The sequence below is a fragment of the Labrus bergylta genome, chromosome 12 (genome assembly GCF_963930695.1).
Source record: "Labrus bergylta chromosome 12, fLabBer1.1, whole genome shotgun sequence".
Classification (NCBI taxonomy): domain Eukaryota; kingdom Metazoa; phylum Chordata; class Actinopteri; order Labriformes; family Labridae; genus Labrus; species Labrus bergylta.
Window position 1 is genome coordinate 25,001,193 of NC_089206.1, and position 18,259 is coordinate 25,019,451.

General features: G+C 39.7%; 1 protein-coding gene and 1 long non-coding RNA gene across 2 annotated transcripts; one reads left to right on the forward strand and one right to left on the reverse strand.

Annotated features, from left to right (window-relative positions):
- Positions 1–1,810: 1,810 nt before the first annotated feature.
- On the forward strand, positions 1,811–18,242 carry clcnk (chloride channel K). The gene is made up of 19 exons (XM_020635330.2): positions 1,811–2,115; positions 3,262–3,393; positions 3,511–3,639; positions 5,067–5,206; positions 5,323–5,400; positions 6,950–7,025; positions 7,506–7,631; positions 8,083–8,167; positions 8,441–8,542; positions 9,286–9,370; positions 10,498–10,644; positions 11,283–11,352; positions 11,502–11,612; positions 12,080–12,296; positions 15,352–15,485; positions 15,888–15,958; positions 16,390–16,470; positions 16,699–16,785; positions 17,040–18,242. Exons 1-19 carry the CDS (start codon positions 1,917–1,919, stop codon positions 17,076–17,078), a joined length of 2,109 nt encoding a protein of 702 aa, XP_020490986.2. The 5' UTR covers positions 1,811–1,916; the 3' UTR covers positions 17,079–18,242.
- LOC136181110 (uncharacterized) lies at positions 7,140–8,522 on the reverse strand. Its single transcript, XR_010667534.1, has 3 exons — positions 8,346–8,522; positions 8,128–8,221; positions 7,140–7,657 (listed from the first exon to the last, which is right to left on the reverse strand). It is a non-coding gene; the product is annotated as an uncharacterized lncRNA (long non-coding RNA).
- Positions 18,243–18,259: the final 17 nt, after the last annotated feature.

Below are 18,259 nucleotides of genomic sequence, written 5' to 3' on the forward strand. Positions count from 1 at the left end.
CTGTCAGGCAAAAAGCAAACCAACATGTGTTGCAGTGATGAAAGTGGGCAAGCAAACTGGTTCAGATATAACAGATTTTACCCAAAATGCCTCAGCATTTTTTTTTGATAAGCTCAATAACGTAGAAACGTGGTAAAACTAGGATTAAAAAATTAGAGTTTGGTTAGAACTCTGAAAGGTTTCAGATAGATGCAGAGCTGGCTAAACACTGAAGCTGACTCTAGACGGGAAGGTGCATGGGGAAACAGCTCCTTCCAATGTTTTGAATTTGGACTGCAGTATCCATTTTAAACATTAGGTGTCAGAGTTACATACTGTTCCTTTAAGAAGTTGTCAATTATATGAAACGTGGAAGTTTTGACATCCTGTCACAGCTGAAGAGAGTTTGAGAGACACAGACTGGTAACTGAAAAGGGTTTATTTAGGGTTTTTCTGTAATTATTATTATCTGGTTAGGCTTTTTGAATTTTGACTGCAGTACCCATTTTAAACACTAGGTGTCAGAGTTACATGTTCCTTTAATATTTCATCTAAAATAACATTTGTATTTCATATGAATGTAGCACTGCCCTGCATGTGAAGAAAATAACATGTTCCCTTGAAGAAAACAGAGACATTGCGTTTGTGTGTTATTTGGAAATGTATTAATATTCAGCTTGGGGATCTGGAACTGTTTAAGTAATTCCTTTTTTTCTTATCTGAGAAGTTTCTCCGCAGGCTCTGATGACTGTTTATAAGAGTATGAGGTAAAGTTACGTCCTGTCTGGTTCTCTGGCCGCCTTGGTGTGCTGTTCCCATGGAAACATGTTTTTATACAGAGAAAAGCAGTATGTATTTCCACAGTGTAAATGTGTGTGAGTGACTGACACTCACAGCATACTGATTTTTAAATCTCTGTAATAACAGATCGTAATTGAAAGACTGGAGGGCAGCTGGAACTGCAGAAAATAAACATTAACTAAGAGCTCAATTATGTGTGTGTGTGTGTGTGTGTGTGTGTGTGTGTGTGTGTGTGTGTGTGTGTGTGTGTGTGTGTGTATGTGTGTGTGTGTGTGTGTGTGTGTGTGTGTGTGTGTGATTTTAACAATGATTACCTTGACCTTGAGCGATCAAAGGCAAAGCTTACATCTAAAAATGTCACACAGAAGGTAATAACTCTGATTGGATAGATTTAGTCAGATGCATAAAACATTTTCTCATTCATTTTACTTTCAGTATTCCTCCTGCGCTTTGTTGATGCTGTTTTGCATTATTATAACTTAAACATCTTTTCAATTTGACAAACCAACTAAAAAGTTTGGATGAGTTTCAGACTTTTGAAAGTTAATTGAATTGTTTTCTGAATTTGTGAGCTCTATTAGAAAATGCATCTCCAGGGCTGAGAGGTTTGTAGACATGTGCCAAATCATTTCAGGGAAACAGAAATAAATTCAACCTTTGGGACAATTAGACAACACATCTTTACATATCAAGTCTAGAATTTTTTCCAAAAATATATCTCAAAAATATTAAAGCGTGATAATCAAGTAATCATGTACCAGTTGTAGGAGTTTTTATTAAATTAATTACGCTATGGGAACAGGTATTATAAGATGAATTGCAGCAGAGCTGATAAAATCAACAAAAATGTAATAAAAGCTGAGCAGCATGAAAAAATCTCTTACACTGAAATCCTGCTCCAAAGACAGATGAAGGGCACTTCACTATGTTCTCCAAAGAGTTAATATTAGCTACCCTTCAACCATGACTGCACTATGCTAATAACTTAACAGAAGTCAATGGTGGTGCAAACTCACCTGTAACACAGACAGATGCAGCTATAGAAGGTAAGGCTACCTGTCTTCTTTGTGGATTTTGCAATATCTTCTAGAAAAATCAGCCAGTCATTGTTCTGCAGTGTCTTTTGAGTGTTATCAATGTTATCAGTGTTATCATATTTAAAAAACAAAACAGCTCAGACCGAAATGAAGAGTCTGGATGAGTCTCCTGGGAGTGAGGCTGCGGAAAAGAACAAGGACTGGGAGAGAGAAAATCAATCAGAGACATCCCATAATAAGACCCTGCTCCTTCCTGATCGATGGAAACCATGCCGACAGACGCAGGCAACAGTCAAAGGTTAGATTCAAGTAGAAAATCATCAAATGTGATCTATAGCGGCCTGATCGATGCATCAGAGAGGAGCGTGTTTGAAAGTCATTCTGCATTATGGATGTGATATCATTCATGAACTTCATTAATGTGCAGCTTTAATCTGAGAAGTCAAAGATAAAAGTTCAAGGACGACACGAGCGATGTGATCGTGCCTTGTTTACACATTTAATTACAAACTAATGATGATCGGGTGTGTGTGTGTTTGGATATTTTCTACAGTACTTGTGTAGCTATATATATACATGTGTGTGTATTTGTTTTTATTCTATATATTTATATTTTTATATTTCAGGCATGGCACAGTAAATTTAGTTGTACTCTTGTGCAATGACAATAAAGTCTATTCTATTCTATTCTATTCTATGTGTAAAGACATAGACAAATGAACAACCTGCATAAAAAACTATGTTTCCTCAAAACTGACTGTTGAAGACGTTTTACTTTATTTACACTTCATGCATATAAGTATGTATTATTATATCTAACTTAATTCTGTATGCTGTATTACCGCATTCTGCCCCATATGTGCTTCAGTTACAAGGTCATTTCTATCGTTTCTCATTCAGTCAGTGTTGTTAACCATTTGCATCGGACCACATTTCACATGGACATACTTGAAATACTTCTTCCCCATAACATTGGATCTAATCTCTATTGACATATTTTGCATAACAATTGAGAATCTGCAGACGCAGGACAAGACTGTTGTATCAGAAGTGCATTGGTTTTTGTTTGTAGCTCAAGAACAAATTGACATCATTTTAAGAAGGGGGGGGGGTTACATTTTGAAACAGGGGGCATTTTTCTGAAGCAACAATAAATAAAATGTGTTTTTTGTTGCTTTGAGAATGAATAGTGAGTATTTAGATGTAATATAAAATCTGGTCACTGTTGGATGGTATTTGTTTTGGTAAACTCCATGGGCCCTCCCCATGCGACCGGGCCCCAGGAAGCTTTCCCCTTTATCCCCCCTTTATCCCCCCTTTAGGGGGCAGCCTTGGCCACAAATGTAAGTTTTGGAAAAGCTAACCTTCATGTTTGTGTCCACAGAGTGTCTCACCTTCATGTTTGTGTCCACAGAGTGTCTCACCTTCATGTTTGTGTCCACAGAGTGTCTGTGGAAGTTGAGCTGCTGTCTGGGATCAGTGTGTGGGATGGAGTGGTACTGCTACGCTGCTCTGGGCATTCTGACTGCCACCCTCAGCTTCTTCATCGACCTCAGTGTAACAAAGCTGATCAAAAGTACTAACACACACACACACACACACACACACACACACACACACACACACACACACACACACTCTCAGTGCAAACAGAACTCAGATTGTTAATGTGTCTCTCTCACTCCCCTTGTAGCTCACCAGTGGTTATATATGAAACTGGACGGAAACAGTCTGCTGCAATTCCTCTGCTGGACACTTTACCCAGCATGCCTCTGTGCTGTTGCATCATCCTTCTCACACAACATCTGTCCCTTCTCCACAGGTCAGTCCAGCAACAGTTATACCAAATAAAATAAAGTTTGTAACTTACGTTTGCTATCATGAAATTAAGTCTTTATTAAGTTTACTGACTTTTCTTGCTATTTAATCCTTTGATAAATTGATTTAAAAAAGCTACTGTAGTCGCTTAAGAGTTAGATATTATCTTCAGGAGTTGGCAGAACGTCAAACGGAGATAGGTCCTCAAGGTTTACTATCTCTACATCGACTGTTTCTTAAGTGCCATGATGCTTCATCCACAAACTGATCGGAGGAAGATCAGGTGATTTCTATTCTCTAGCAATGAACTTTTGGCTCAGCATGATGACTGTGTGGATCTACACAGCGTCCCTCAGGGCATACTGGTAAGATAAATCGATCAGTTTAATATTCTCATGAATAGCTGTTCACCTTCTCTGAGCCTTGAGCCGAGGCCCTAACAACTAAATAAAGGGGCATGTGACCCTCTGGATCTCAGGCATTCTTGGCTGCACAGGTCAAATAAATTCTATATTTCGTTTTGAACTCTACTCATCTAGTCTGGATCTTGTGAGAGATGGTTTGGGAGGTTTGGGCCAGAAAGGCAAATTTCTCATTTTCCCCAAATGAGGTCTGTTCCCATTTCTGTGAGCAGACTGAACACGAGAGTGGAGACTTCCTTGCCTTTGATGAAGACGATGTGATTGGCCGAGTCACAGCTTGGAAAACAAATGTCTGTTTGAAGGTATCACAAGATTTGGTTCTGAGTTATGCCATGTTTCTCCTCCGATATTATGAGACTTTTAAGTAGATATCAGTCAAACATATTCCTGATGGACTAATCTAAGTTGATATTTTCAAATAAAAAGCTCTCCTATCTTCAAAGTTCAAAGAAGAGTTCTGGAGTTCACATGGTAATATGAGTCACTCGTCCTTGTGACATTCATTCATTTTTTATGGTATTCACTCTTATGGATACTATGGATTAAAGATATTATGGACATTTAGCTATCTTACATGACTTTTTGAGGCTACATTGTCATTTTGTAGCATGGTACAAAATACAGAATCATCAGGAGGGTTTCCTCTTCAGTGTCAGACGTGGTTTCTGGGAAAAGATTAGATGAAGAGCAGGATATCCTTTTCTCGGTTACTATCTCTCCAAGCTAAATGGCATTGAGAAAAAGTCAACTCTGATTTTATCAGGCTCACAGAATGTCTTTAAAGTATATGATATGACTGAGGAGAGCTCCGATCTTTCTTTCAGAGGGGACCTTACTCTCCCCCTCCTCTGCAAAAGAAAAAAAAAAGAATCCTTAAAGGGGAAATTTGTTTTCATTGATGAGAGCTCCAGTTCCATTAAGTAGCCTCCTCCAGCATGAACACTGTGTGATTATTTATGAAAACAATAAAAATTCTAATCAGAACTGAATCATGCCTCACTCTCCTCAGGCTCGGGGATCCCGGAGGTGAGGACCATGCTGTCGGGCGTTGAAATGCCTCATTACTTGTCTCTCACTAATATGTTTGCCAAGTTGCTCGGCCTCATCTGCACACTGTCGGCTGGCAGCACTGTTTTCCTCGGCAAAGTGGTGAGAGTGGCTGCAGTATTCCTGTTTGGTTTGTTTTTCACTCAGAATATGAAAGTAAGAAGTCTGTTTTGATATGAGTTATGGCCACAGTTTGTGTTTTTTTCTCTTAACATCAGGGTCCATTTGTGCATCTTTCCACTATGCTTGGAGCGTACCTGAGCAACCTCTGCACTCTCATACATGGCAACAAGAAGGTAAAAACATTGTGAGGTGTCCAACTTCACAAATGTATCTACATTCCAATATTCACCACAAAATAACACAGCAGTTCCTCTCACTCCGTGGAGCTTTGTAACTATTTTTAGCTCTATATTTTGGTTTGTCTAGCCTTTGAACTCTGATATCCTAAACTCAAGGTACACTTCCAGATTGTAGACTGACAAAAATAGGAAACACAAAGCTCAATATAGTATTGAGCAGCTCAATATATTTTTATGCCCTAGGAAAGATTTAAACAGAGTTAGGAGAGTGAATGTTGGATTCACATTCAAAATGTTGCATGAAAACAAAACTCAAAGTTTAACCTTGAAAATATCTGTTTTGGGGCGGTGGAGAGCCTAGGGTCTGACCCCGACCTCGGCTCTTTGCTCTATGTCATCCCCCCTCTTTCTCCTCCCCACATTTCTTGTCTATACTCAGCTATTATGCAAAGGCAAAAAGGCCCAAAAATAATATCAGTTTTGTCAAATAAGTTTAGCTCGAGGTCTTTCTAATTTCCATACCAATTTACAAACCTGCTTAATTCACTTCATTATAAGCTCCATTAGCTCAGGACTATGATTTGATAATCGCAAGTGTTTGAAAAATCACTTTCCCGAGGATGGAATTTTTCACACAGGGAAAGAAAAGTGAGTATGTTATTGATGTTAATCTTTTTTTTTTTGGATGTTCTTTTTCCAAATGAGTCCCCATGCTATGTCAGGAAATGAGCTTCCTGAATCTGCCCCTAAAAATGCTGTTAGACTTTCCTTTAAGATTGCCAACGCACCCTCCCTTATTCTTGGCACAAAGAAAATGTGTCCAATTTGAAAAGTGTTTCCGCCTCCATCTGCTGGTGAAGACCATTACATGCGGTTAGAAACCAGCAGCAGGTACACCTTCAGTCAGGAGTAGCTTTCAGGAGAGAGGCACATCTGAAAAGTCTTCAAAAGGTGCTGCACTTTAAATATTAATGTGCACGCTGGTTCACATTTTATAAACTTTTACAATACAATGTTTCAATCAGTCATACACTGAGAGTGAGGACACATCAGCAGATGTTTCTTTTGTCAGGATTCTAACGTTAATGCTACATGCTTTCTGACTGTGATAGTATGAAGCTGCCTTTTAAACATTCCCCATTTTAACTCAGTCAGGTGATTTAATGTCAAATGATGCAGAGTAGCCAAAGAGAAGTTAAAACATTTTCCGATAAAGCTTTTAGGAAATGTGAAGACAACGATTTAAAAAAAATGCATCTATGACATCTTATTCTACTTTATAAATATGTATCAGAAAACAGACATGGTCCCTCATGGTACAGGTAAATGTCATTGTGGAAGTCATAGTTATATATTATTTTGCATCTCCATTAAAAACAGATACAGTGGATTTATATTTTTCAGAAACAGGAGAAAAGGGCTCGTCATGGAAATTTCCCCCCGGTTGTAGAGCTTTAAGAATGAAATCCATTATGCATGTTATTTTCACTCTCACTGGGATATAAATATGTGAAAAGCACATTATAACACATTTGTCTTTTAGGATAAGGCTGACAGAGAGATGCTGGTTGTAGCAGCTGCAGTTGGGGTCGCCAGCTGCTTCGGAGCTCCCGTCAGCGGTAAGAGAGACAGAATATGTTCAGCTTTAAGAATCATACTTAATGATACATCTGCTGTCACTGCGACGGCTTTTCTAACACTTGTCTGCTGGATGCATTTCCCCCTTTGATTCCCCTCTTTCCTTTCATGCTCCCTCCGACTTCTACTGCACCTCCTTCATGTTGATACATCTTTATCGCTCTCCTCCTCATCTTTGATCCCATCTCCTCCAGATGATGCTCTCATCTCAATGTTTATTTCATTTTTTTGCATCCTTGTTGGGGGTTAGCAAACCAAGATTTTAGCCTTGTTTGTTCAGTTTGTTCTCACATCAAAAAAAAAAAAAAAAATGCCTACCTCTAAATAGCATTCCATAAACATGCAGACAAAATAATAAATCTTAATAAGTCTTCAAAGTTGTAGCTGAGAATGCCTCCTGCTGTCATAATCTGTTGGTCCAAACAACTTGCTCACCCTTTCCCATCCTCTCTCCTCTGTAGGAGTTTTGTTCAGTGTAGAGGTGATGAGCTCTCACTTCTCCCTGAGGCATTACTTCCCATGTTTCTTCTCTGCTGCCTGTGGGGCGCTGACCTTCCGCCTGTTCTCAGTGTGGAGCGGAGATTTAGGTAATGGCGACCCCCTATCAGCGCACCTGTGTAAAAAAACAAAACCTTTAACATAAATAATTGGAATATGATTAGCGATAAAGCAATCGAACACTCTGAACCTAGCTTTTATGAAGAACAGTTAATGTGTGCTGCACATTTTACCACTCCATAGACAGCTTTATAAAAGAGCCATCCATGTGAGTTGACAAGTCTACACTGTACTCTTTATAATGTCATCTAGACAGACTCTACAATGTCTTGTAACAATATGGTCTTTTAGGCTTGTGAGTGATACTGACAGATTCAAATTACCTGCCATGACATTACCTGAAAGCATCATCATTTAAGCAGAAACATTTAAGCTGACTGATTGTACGTTTCAGTAAAGCCTTTAAGCAATACAATGAGGAGGAAAAAAAAATCATCTGTAATAATAACAATAAAAAATTCATTTGTTTTGTGTCCACAGAGACTCTTCAGGCAATGTTTAAAACTAATTTCTCCACGTCCTCACCTTTCCACCCGCTGGAGATTCTGCTGTTTGCTCTGCTGGGGTGAGATAATTAATGATCTCATCTTCACAGCCGCACCAGTCTTCTTCTTGTTTTCTGTTTTTCAAATAAAGACTGATATTTGGTATTCAAAGTAATACCAGTCTTTGAGTAGTTCTGCCGTGTCACCTCTCTATTCTAATCAGCAATCATAACAATAACTTCTTGGCCTCCGGCTCACCTTCACCATCACTTCCCCATGTCTGATGACTTCCTGCAGTCTAACGCTGATTAAAATAAGCTTCTTTGTCTGAGTGATCGCTTGTCTGTTTACAGGCTGCTGTGTGGAGCTGTGAGCTGTTTCTTCCTCTTCCTCCACCGGTGGATCTTGAAACTCACCAACACAAACCCGTTCCTCATCAGGATGCTGACGACAGAGTGAGAGCCCTGTGCAAAGTGATGCAGGATGAGTCATCTGCCGTTTAACGCGGGCTGACGCGATAAACAGAGTGTGTCTCCTCTGAGAGGAGGATTATCCATTCAACATCCTCATGCTGTGCAACAACATAAACAACTTTAAAATAGATCATTTATAGCACAAAATATGATTAATGAGAGTGCGACGCCTTTCCAAACACATTTAAATGAAAGGCCAGAGCAATCATATCTCTCATTTGATGGCTTTCCCTGTTAGAGTAGAGGCAGGTCTAAGTAGAGCAGAACACTGAAAACAGACTGTCTGGAAGAATGACAGAGTAGGTCTATTGCTATTGTGCTCCGCAGGTGAAAGAAAGCAATCAGCTGATTTAGACTTTTACAATTTCAACCTGGAAATAACTTAATTATTTTCAGACATCCTTAAAACTCAAAAAGACTGAATTTACTTCCAGCTTCTTCCTAAACTCTAAAGACATACTTTTTAGGTTAATTAGTGACTCTGTATTTCTTTTAGGTGTGAGTCTGGGAGTGGATGTTTAGTCTCTATATCAGCCTTGTGATTGACTACTGAGCTCAGTGTACCCTGCCTTTCACTCAATGACAGCTGGGATAGACTCCACTCTTCCCCTGTAAACCTTACCCCGTGACCCCTTATAGTATAAATGGCATAGATATTGGATAGAAGGATGTACTAAATGAAAACATCATTGTTGCTGTCCAAATATGTGAATTCTCCTCTGCAGGAAGGGTCTTTACTCCGGCATGGTGGTCTTTCTCCTGGCATGTGTGACATTTCCAAACTCTGCTGGTCACTACATGACTTCTGAGGTGAGAATGAACAGAGCTGTAGGCTATGCCATATGTTTTTTGTAGATATATTTTTTTAAGTATATAGCTGATGTATGTGTAACGTTGGAGAAATACAATTTGTATCTTAAGTTGATCATCATTAAAATGTAAGTCTCACAATGTAAGGGTTTGGGAAAGTGGGATGCAACTGCAGACCCCGGGTATCTGAAAGTCATCCAAGAGGGATAACTGCTAAAATCACAAGCATTTCAATAAGAGGGGACAAAAAACAAAACGTTACTAGTCAGACAACAAGGCTCTCTTATCTAAATAAAAACAAGACTCTTCTAGAGTACACAAGAAACACAGCAAGAACCTCCCACTATCTCTGATGGTGAAGTTAGAAGTTAGCGTAAATGTTGTGATTATTATTTTGTGTTTACGTCATCTCAACTCAAGTTTTCCAACTCACAAAAATAATGAAGTTGATACTCAACATATAAGTGTAAAGGATATACCTTATTATAAAGCCGACCCCGCCTTAAGGCTAGAACGTCCCTGGTCTGCATCCTAGTTTGGTTATTAATGAAAAGCAAACATGATGAAACAACCAAACTGTGAATACAACTTCAGTCATCCTCAACACTGTTTGAAATATTTATTGCAGCAGCAGAACATAGTTTGAGTTTGGCATCTAAAGGCTCTGACATCATAACACCTGGCAGATTTATTTGACCTGCAGAAATTGAGTATTGAGCATGTGGACAGCAAAGCAATGACAGAGCAGAGGCAGAAATCAGTGCAGCTCGAGCTGTCTACCTGAACGGGCTAAAAGGCCGGCGGCTGCTATAGAAAATGAATATCCTCGAGATTGATCAGCCTCAACCTTTGTCTTTGTCAGAGCTCATTAGCATGCTAATTTGCATGCCAACATGCTAAGATAAAATGTTAAAGATAAGCCTTGTGAGCATGTGCTGAATCACAGCTGCGAGAATGCTGACAGCGTGACTCAGTTTTGTTCAAAATTGAACGTGACCCGTCACTCAAGATTTACATAATAAGTAGGAAAGAATTCAGAGCCACAGCCAGGCAAGAGCACTCTGTTGTTGCTGTTAGTTTTTCTTGTATTGCTGCAGTAATCTGAGTTGCAGTAATCCTTTTCACAGCTCTCCATGAAGAAGCTTCTCACCTCCTTATTGGATGACAGGCAGTGGACCTCACTATCCCACAATGCATCTGTTCAGCCTTTGTTAGAGTGGAGCTCATCAGGGAGTCCTGTCTACCTGTCTCTGGCTGTCTTTCTGCTCATGAAGGTATACACACAATGGAAGCTGCTAATTATGGACTCTCTTATCCGTGCACTGATAACCGGCCTGAATGGTAACACGGCACCCAGCTCAGGCTCCCACTCCTCTTGTTCCTTTGTGTCCCAGCGGCCCATAATTGACATACAGTAATTGACATTTTCAATGTAGAGAATACGAGCTAAAGACTGTTTAACCTTTGAGGATGAAATGTCTTGTGATATCTGATGCTCTCTCTCATGGCAACGCTGCCGGTAGAAGTCATGTGTATGCCTTGAGATCTCCCCACACACATCTGTTAGACACAGACCCGTCCAATTGGAGGGTTAGGGTTCATTCATCCTCACACCTGTGAAAGTTTATAATCTGAAATGCAATGAGCTCACCTTCTTCTCAGTGAGATTCACTCTTCATGAATGTGTTCTTTTCTCACATTACAGCATGCACAAGGTCATTTAAATTGGCATGATTTAATATTTATTTTCGCAGATTTGACTTGAGAACATTGCAAACCCTTCTGTGTGAACAGCTTGACTCATACTGTGCTGCATGTGCTGGTAGAGCTGTTTTGGCTGAGATTTAACAGCGTGTGTGTGTCTGTGTGTGTGTGTTTGTGTGTGCGTGTGTGTGTTTGTGTTGCTCCTGAGATGTGGATGTTAGTCCTCGTCTGCACTCTGCCTCTGCCAGCTGGATACTTCATGCCAGTGTTTATTTACGGTATGTGGAGGGCAATGACTACATTTTGCAAAACACCCGGTTGACAGATTAGATTAAATTGTAAGAAACTAGTTTTACATCCTGTCACTGTTATGTAGATAAACTGCTGATCACAGGTAAACTGATTTTTTGAAGTTTGTGTTTCCCAGGTGCAGCTTTGGGTCGTTTGCTTGGAGAAGGAGTAGCTTATGTTTGTTCCACTGGAACGACTACAGATCAACATTGGGCTTCTATAAATCCTGGGGGCTACGCACTCGCTGGTAAACAGATCAATAACACTTAAGTGTTGATTAATTGACGACACGCCTTCAGGCTTGCCTGTATTTCAGTGTTAACATCCCTCTTCTATGAACCTCAGTCTGTACTCAAATGCTTGATGAACAAAGCATTGAAAGATTTTGTAAAACTTCAGGTGTTTTTTGTACCATTTACCCACAATGTTGTTGCAAGAGTTTTTCAGAAGAAATAGAAAATATTGTTTTGTGTCAGAATGTAAAACATCTCTTAAAGAACATGTGAAATTGATATCACACTAAAACCTTGCTTTATATGAAACTAGATTTATTCCAAAAGTATTGCAGTATACTGATCAAGCAGCATCAGATAAGAGGTGGCCTTATAAAAGTATATCATGTTTAATTAGATATTGGTAAAAATGAGAAAAAAAAGTGACAACCACAATGTAGTCTATGTCAGTATTTGTACCAGTAGTGTTTTTGTTTTGTAGGCGCAGCAGCCCTCTCCGGGGCTGTCACACACAGCCTGTCTCCAGCTCTCCTGGCTGTAGAGATAACTGGCCAGTTCAGCCACGCCGTTCCCGTCCTCCTCGCCACCGTGCTGGCCAATGCCCTGGCTCGCTCGAGGCAACGCCCATCTTTCTATGATGCAATCTCTATCAGCAAAAAGCTCCCACACCTGCGCTCTCTGAAGAAAGCATTTCCCTGGTGAGTAAATACAGAGTCAGACTGCACAACAGGGGCGGGTCCAGAGGGATTCCTGGGGGGGGGGGGGGGGGCATGCTACAACTGGCCACCCAAGTTGCCACCTCAAATTCCTGAACTATAATTGGCCGCTTACCCTGTCAGAGGTGGGACTGTTAAAACCAACTATTAGGTATTTTGTTGTAAAGGCTGCTGGTAGTTCTCTTCACATGTCAGTGTAACATATTTTCTTTCGCTTTAAAATATAAAATAAAAGCTTGGCACATCTTTTTCATAAGACCGGTGCATGAGAAAGTAATACATGCTGTCTTACTTGCAATAGCTAACCGGCAATGTGTCGGGACCAAAACATAGCAAGTTAGACAGTTTGCAGGAGTTTGCATTCAAATTATACCCTAAATTATGACTTTGAACATAAATCTTCTTTTTTTTGTGTCATTAAAAAATTCAGCTAATGTTGTCAGGTTAGAAAGTGTAAATAACTGATTTTCATTTGTGTGTGTTTGTGCGAACATCAGGCCACCCCTGTAGAAGTACAGCGCCCCAGTTGGGCCACCCCAATCAAAAAAGTCTGCACACGCCCCTGCTGCAGAAGATAATGATCAATAATAAGAGCCTTCATATAAAAAAAATTCAAGTTTTATTTTGAAATAACCGCAGACTTTGGTGCTCTTTTAACCCCAAATTCCTACATTATGACACAAATACTGAACCTTTGAAATACTCTTGAATACAGACAAGCAGGAACTTTGGTAACCAATAAAAATGTTTCCAAGTCATTTCAAGACTTCGAGACTTTTCAAAAGGTCCAGGCAAAACTTATCTTTTCCATAGATTGTAACATCAATTGTAAGGGTCTTGGAAATATATGCCTCTACTGGATAAATGTCTGGAGTTCAAGATAATTAACTTTCAGCCATGTTGACCGTCGCTAAATAAATGGACTGTCTTTATTGTCTATCAACAGTACCACCACGTCAAAACTGCAGTTTACAACAGCTAAAACTCTGACAGAATTCCTGTTATCTTTTATTGGCTGTATCTTGAATTACTCTTTATAAATGGATTCTGTCTTGCTGCACATGTTGACATGCTAGCGTCTTCTATCGAAACTTGGCATTTTAGTTGAGCATATGAAAGCACATTCAGCATTCAAATGAGCCGTTTTCAATTCAATACATTTAAAACCATATTGTTGCCTGTGTGCAGTGTGCACTCTCTACTTCTGCTTGATTTTCGTCTGATTGTCTGAACTGAGCACAGCTAGTGTTCCTAAGTCATGATTGAAACATGGAGATGAATGTTTGGATTTTGTGATTTTGAACGGCTAAAAAATCTCAGCAAGCGAGCCAAGAGACGCTGCATCCCCCTGGTATGAAGGACTCAATCATCCATCCTCAAACCTCATCTCAAATCACCCATTTCCTCTCAACATTTGCATTTAGAATAGTTTCTGGTTATGTTCTCATACATCTAATTTTCTCACTCATTTTTGGATTTAGAACAGTTTATCCAAAACAAATAAGCTTTAATAAAAGAAATCCTCAGGACACATTTACTTATTACAGAAGGGATACCTGCTGATTTTTACTCTGCACTTTATCTATTGAACACATTCCATTATAAGGTTTGTCTTTGTACTGTAGGCCCAATTAATAATGTCAGCATTCGCCTTTACAAGTGTGACTGAAGGAGCATCAGAACAGATTGTGACATTTCTCATCGTACAAGCTGCTCCGAGTACAAATCCCTTGAAAGAACTGATTTAAGAAAAGTTTAGAGAGTATTGCTGAAGGTTACACCTCTTGTGTTTCTCTTTGCAGAGAGTTGTCTATAATGAAGCTATAAAATGCTAAGAAGCATAGAGTGAACCTGTGCTGTGAACAATAACTTTTTCTCCATGCTGCCTTGGTGATCGTATTCAGCATCCCCTTACATTTTTCTTTCTTCCTTATCTGTTCCTCACCACGAGGAAGTCATCCCCCAATAATAGAGAGAAATCCTCATTTCCCACGGCTTGAACTACTTGAAAATGTTATTCCTGAGGGTCTTTGGAATAACAAGAGGTTTCTAGTGCTGGTTTGAGGCTCTACCATGTAAAGGGTTAACAACAGGAGCTGCTGTCTTCTCGCTTTTCTTAAACACCATGAGAATAAACATTTTGTGTTGCCACTGTGATTCAAATTACAAGTTTTGTGAATCCTGAAAAGGAGGCAATACTTTTGAAAATGCTTTAACCTCCATACAAAGGGGTGTTTGAATTCTGAAATATTAAACCAGATGGCTAACAACAGAAAATACTTTGTACTTAATTTAAAAAAGTAGCCCAAGATTTATTCTGTTTCAAGCTTCTGTGAAAAAACCTTCATTGTGTTTTAATTTTCTGAAACACTGTTTTGAATCCTTTAAATCCTGTAGTTTGCTCAAATTGTTGACACATTGTGTCTCTTTCCTGTGGTCTCTCACTGTCAATTCATTTTTCATTTGTTCTGCAGTCAAATATTTTGCAGTTTTTCCTCTTTTCTGATACTATCCTGTAGCCGTTCATAACTCTTTAGTTTGGCCAAGTGCTGTAAGATTCAGCTCAGTAGATAGAGATATTCACCAGTGATGTGTCTTTCTAATTATCAGTAAACAACAGGAAAAAGCTTGGTAGACACTGGTTTATCATTACTGTTCGGTCTCTTTCCTGTGGTCTATCGATGCCAATTACATTTTCATTTGGTCAAAAGTGTTTGCTGTTTTTTCCTTTTTTTTTATCCAGTCCTGAACATGACTGCTTAGTTTTCCCCAAAGATGATCCACAATTAACTCTCTTTGTACTTCTTACTGTCATCTTTGATTTAAAAAGTGTAAAGAAAGGCTCTTCAACGAGTGCTTTTAATCATCTTGCTACATAGATATAGTCAATCCTTTAAGTGATAGTCTTTTCTTGCTTTTGTTTGCCATATAGTGCCATTATAATTAAATCAAAACTGTGTCATAATCAGCTTAAATCTCCTCATAGTAGATTTACCTACTGCCTTTTTTTGTGTGACATGATTTATTTCCTGTGCAGGCTTCCCTTCACATCCATCAGTCAGGTTTTGAGAGCGAATCCTGTGCAGCTTCAAAAAGCAGCAGAGCCAGAGGAGGTTCAGCATGTTGTCAACACCTGCACGGATGCACAAATCCCTGTGGTGGACTCACACGGTATGCAGACAAAAGATATTCGATATTTGAATTCTAACCCAAGTCTTCTCTGAATAACATGTTGTGACAGCAGGATCCTTGAGACTTCCTCAGACACATGCTGGTCCTACGCTCAGTCATAACCCCACAAAGACTCAGAACATTAGAGAGGAAAATGATGAGAGAAATGATGAAAACTGTTACAAATTACAGCAGTTCAGCGGTGTGAAAGTGCCTCAATAAAGAGCGGACAAGTGTGAGAAAATGGTCAATTGACCAGCTGAGTCAGTAATCACATGGATGAATTTTTCTGTCTGAAAATCGGCGACTCACAGCCCACTGGAGAGCTGCATGCCACGATCTAAACTGTAGCACCAATTGAGGCAAAGAAAAATTGATTTCCTCTCCTCCTTTCTGTTGAAGAGACGCAGGTTCTGCTGGGGTTTGTTCTCCGATCAGAGCTGATGACATCCCTGAGTCACTGGAGGACCGAGGTAAAAAAAAAAAAGAACCAGGATGGAGTCAGACAGGTAGCTACAGGCTTCAGGAGAAAGTAGAGGAGAGAACTGCCTGATCATTCCTTTGAAAAACTGGTCATGTCTTTACAATCCATTTGACATTGACTGAATGTTAAACAGAAACACAAAATAGAGGGAGCAGGCTGTACAGACAGGACTCTGGCTCATGTAAAAGCCTATTCAATGACAACAAAGAAAATAGAGAAGAGATGAAAATCTAAAATGCTTTTAGAAAACAGCGTTATTTGATTCAAGTGATGTCTGAGGATACAGTACAATAGAGAAACGATGAGCATGTATTCAGTTCAGTTTTGTTGATTCAGACCAAAAAACTCATCCGTAATTTGTTTTATAGTACTGAAAGCTGCTGTACAACAATAAAATAATGTTTATTCTGTTCTGTTCAGACACCAGAGAAACACCTGGATGAGGTCTGCAGCATTCACCCGACATCCGTCCTGCTGTCACCTCAAAATACCATTCAGGAGGTATGAAGACTTTTGGATTAATCCAAGAAAAATCAATTAAAAACACTAATAATAATAATAATAGAGGTAGGCATAGCAACAAGCTCTGAAAACCTTTGTTACACTTCTTACTGAGCATCAGACAGCAAACAGGCACAGTGAGGGGGGGGGAAGGCAAATTACCCAAAATGTTAGGTAACTGCTTCAAAATCAGTTCCTTCAAATCCACTTTCCTTTGTGTCCTCCGAGGCCCATAGCATCCTGAACCTCCTCGGAGCTCACACCTTGTTTGTGGCAGACATGGGGAAGCTGGTCGGGGTCATCACATGGCCAGAGGTAACAAGTGTGTGCATGTAGTGTGTGTATTCACTCACAAATACTTACAAATATCACCTGAAATGTTTTCTTATTTTGTTTAGCTTGATTGAGTTGTATTCCCCAATGTGGCTTCAGTCTCATCCAAATGCACTTTACAAACAGGACCACGTCCCTGCAGATCTGTTAACATTATGCAGACTGTGGGAGGCAAAATGACTACTTAAAGATTCAAAGCAGTGTCTCTCTCTTCTCTCCTCCTCCTCCTCCTCCAGATGACGGGAATATTAAAGGATTTAGTCAAAGAAATCTAAGCAGAAGACTCACAAGAAATAAGCCCATGCCTTGACCTTTTTAAGCAACCATGGATCCATCTCTGTCGGATTAGCCTGCATCTAATAATGATTTGGCTTCTTTACTGCCCAAGCATAACCATGTTTGCACATAAACACAACGGCCATCAGCTGAAGACTCCTACAATAAACATTTGTCAGAGATTATTATGATAATTAGCAGGATATTTTCCACAGAGGAGATTACAAATTATCTTCCCTATCTCATTCACCGATCCGCACTTGGTTATGGCGTTTTTACGATTGTGAAGAATGATATCCAGACAGGATGAAAACAAAAACAAAACAGGATGACAACAAGACAGGACCAAATCAAAAGCTTGTCAAACAGTTCAAACAACAGTTACTGAATTACTACAAAGCGGACCTCAGGTTAAAAACTGATTCTATCAAACTGAAAATTTCCTTCAGATAAGATATTAAAGACAAGGAACCTAGGAAGACCCCACCCCTCTTCCAAGGGGGAGGAGAGGGGGCTTCCTAGGTCACCTTGTTCCAGGCATAGGCAAACTGGCCTGTCTCTTAGGTGGAAGTAAAGCTATATGTGACATTTTAAACATTTATACTACAATGCAGATATCAAATATATCCTTACTAAATATATCAATAAGTCAGGTCATAAAAAAAAAGTGAAGTTAAACTCCCTCTGGGTTTGTTGTTCTGAGCTCTGTATTACCAATGGTAAGACGATGCTTCCTGTAGTTCGTTTATGCTTCACTTAGAGGCTCAAACATGCTTCATAAGCTGTTTTCACACATGCATTCCTGGCAATTTCTAGAGAATTTCTATCTCTAGTTGTTCACACATGCACCTCAAACCAGGAGACTATGCATGTCTGAAAGGAGGGGAGCGGGGAGGGGGTCTCCTAAGTCAGAACATGACGTAAAAAAGAACAATGCGGGAGGTTTTTCACCCAGACTTTATCCGGAGGTTCTCCTGCCAGCTCCCTTGAATTTTTTTCTGCAGAAAGTCCGAGTGAGCCGATGTGAGAATGCATCAGGAGAATCACCTTGAGGGAGTGGGAGGGGCTGATGACTTTGATGTCCTGCAATCAGCGCACGACCTTTTAGATTGTATGCATGCGACTGTTGCAATCATTGTGCTTGTAATTAAACGTCTGCATTATGTTTTCTGTTCGTCAG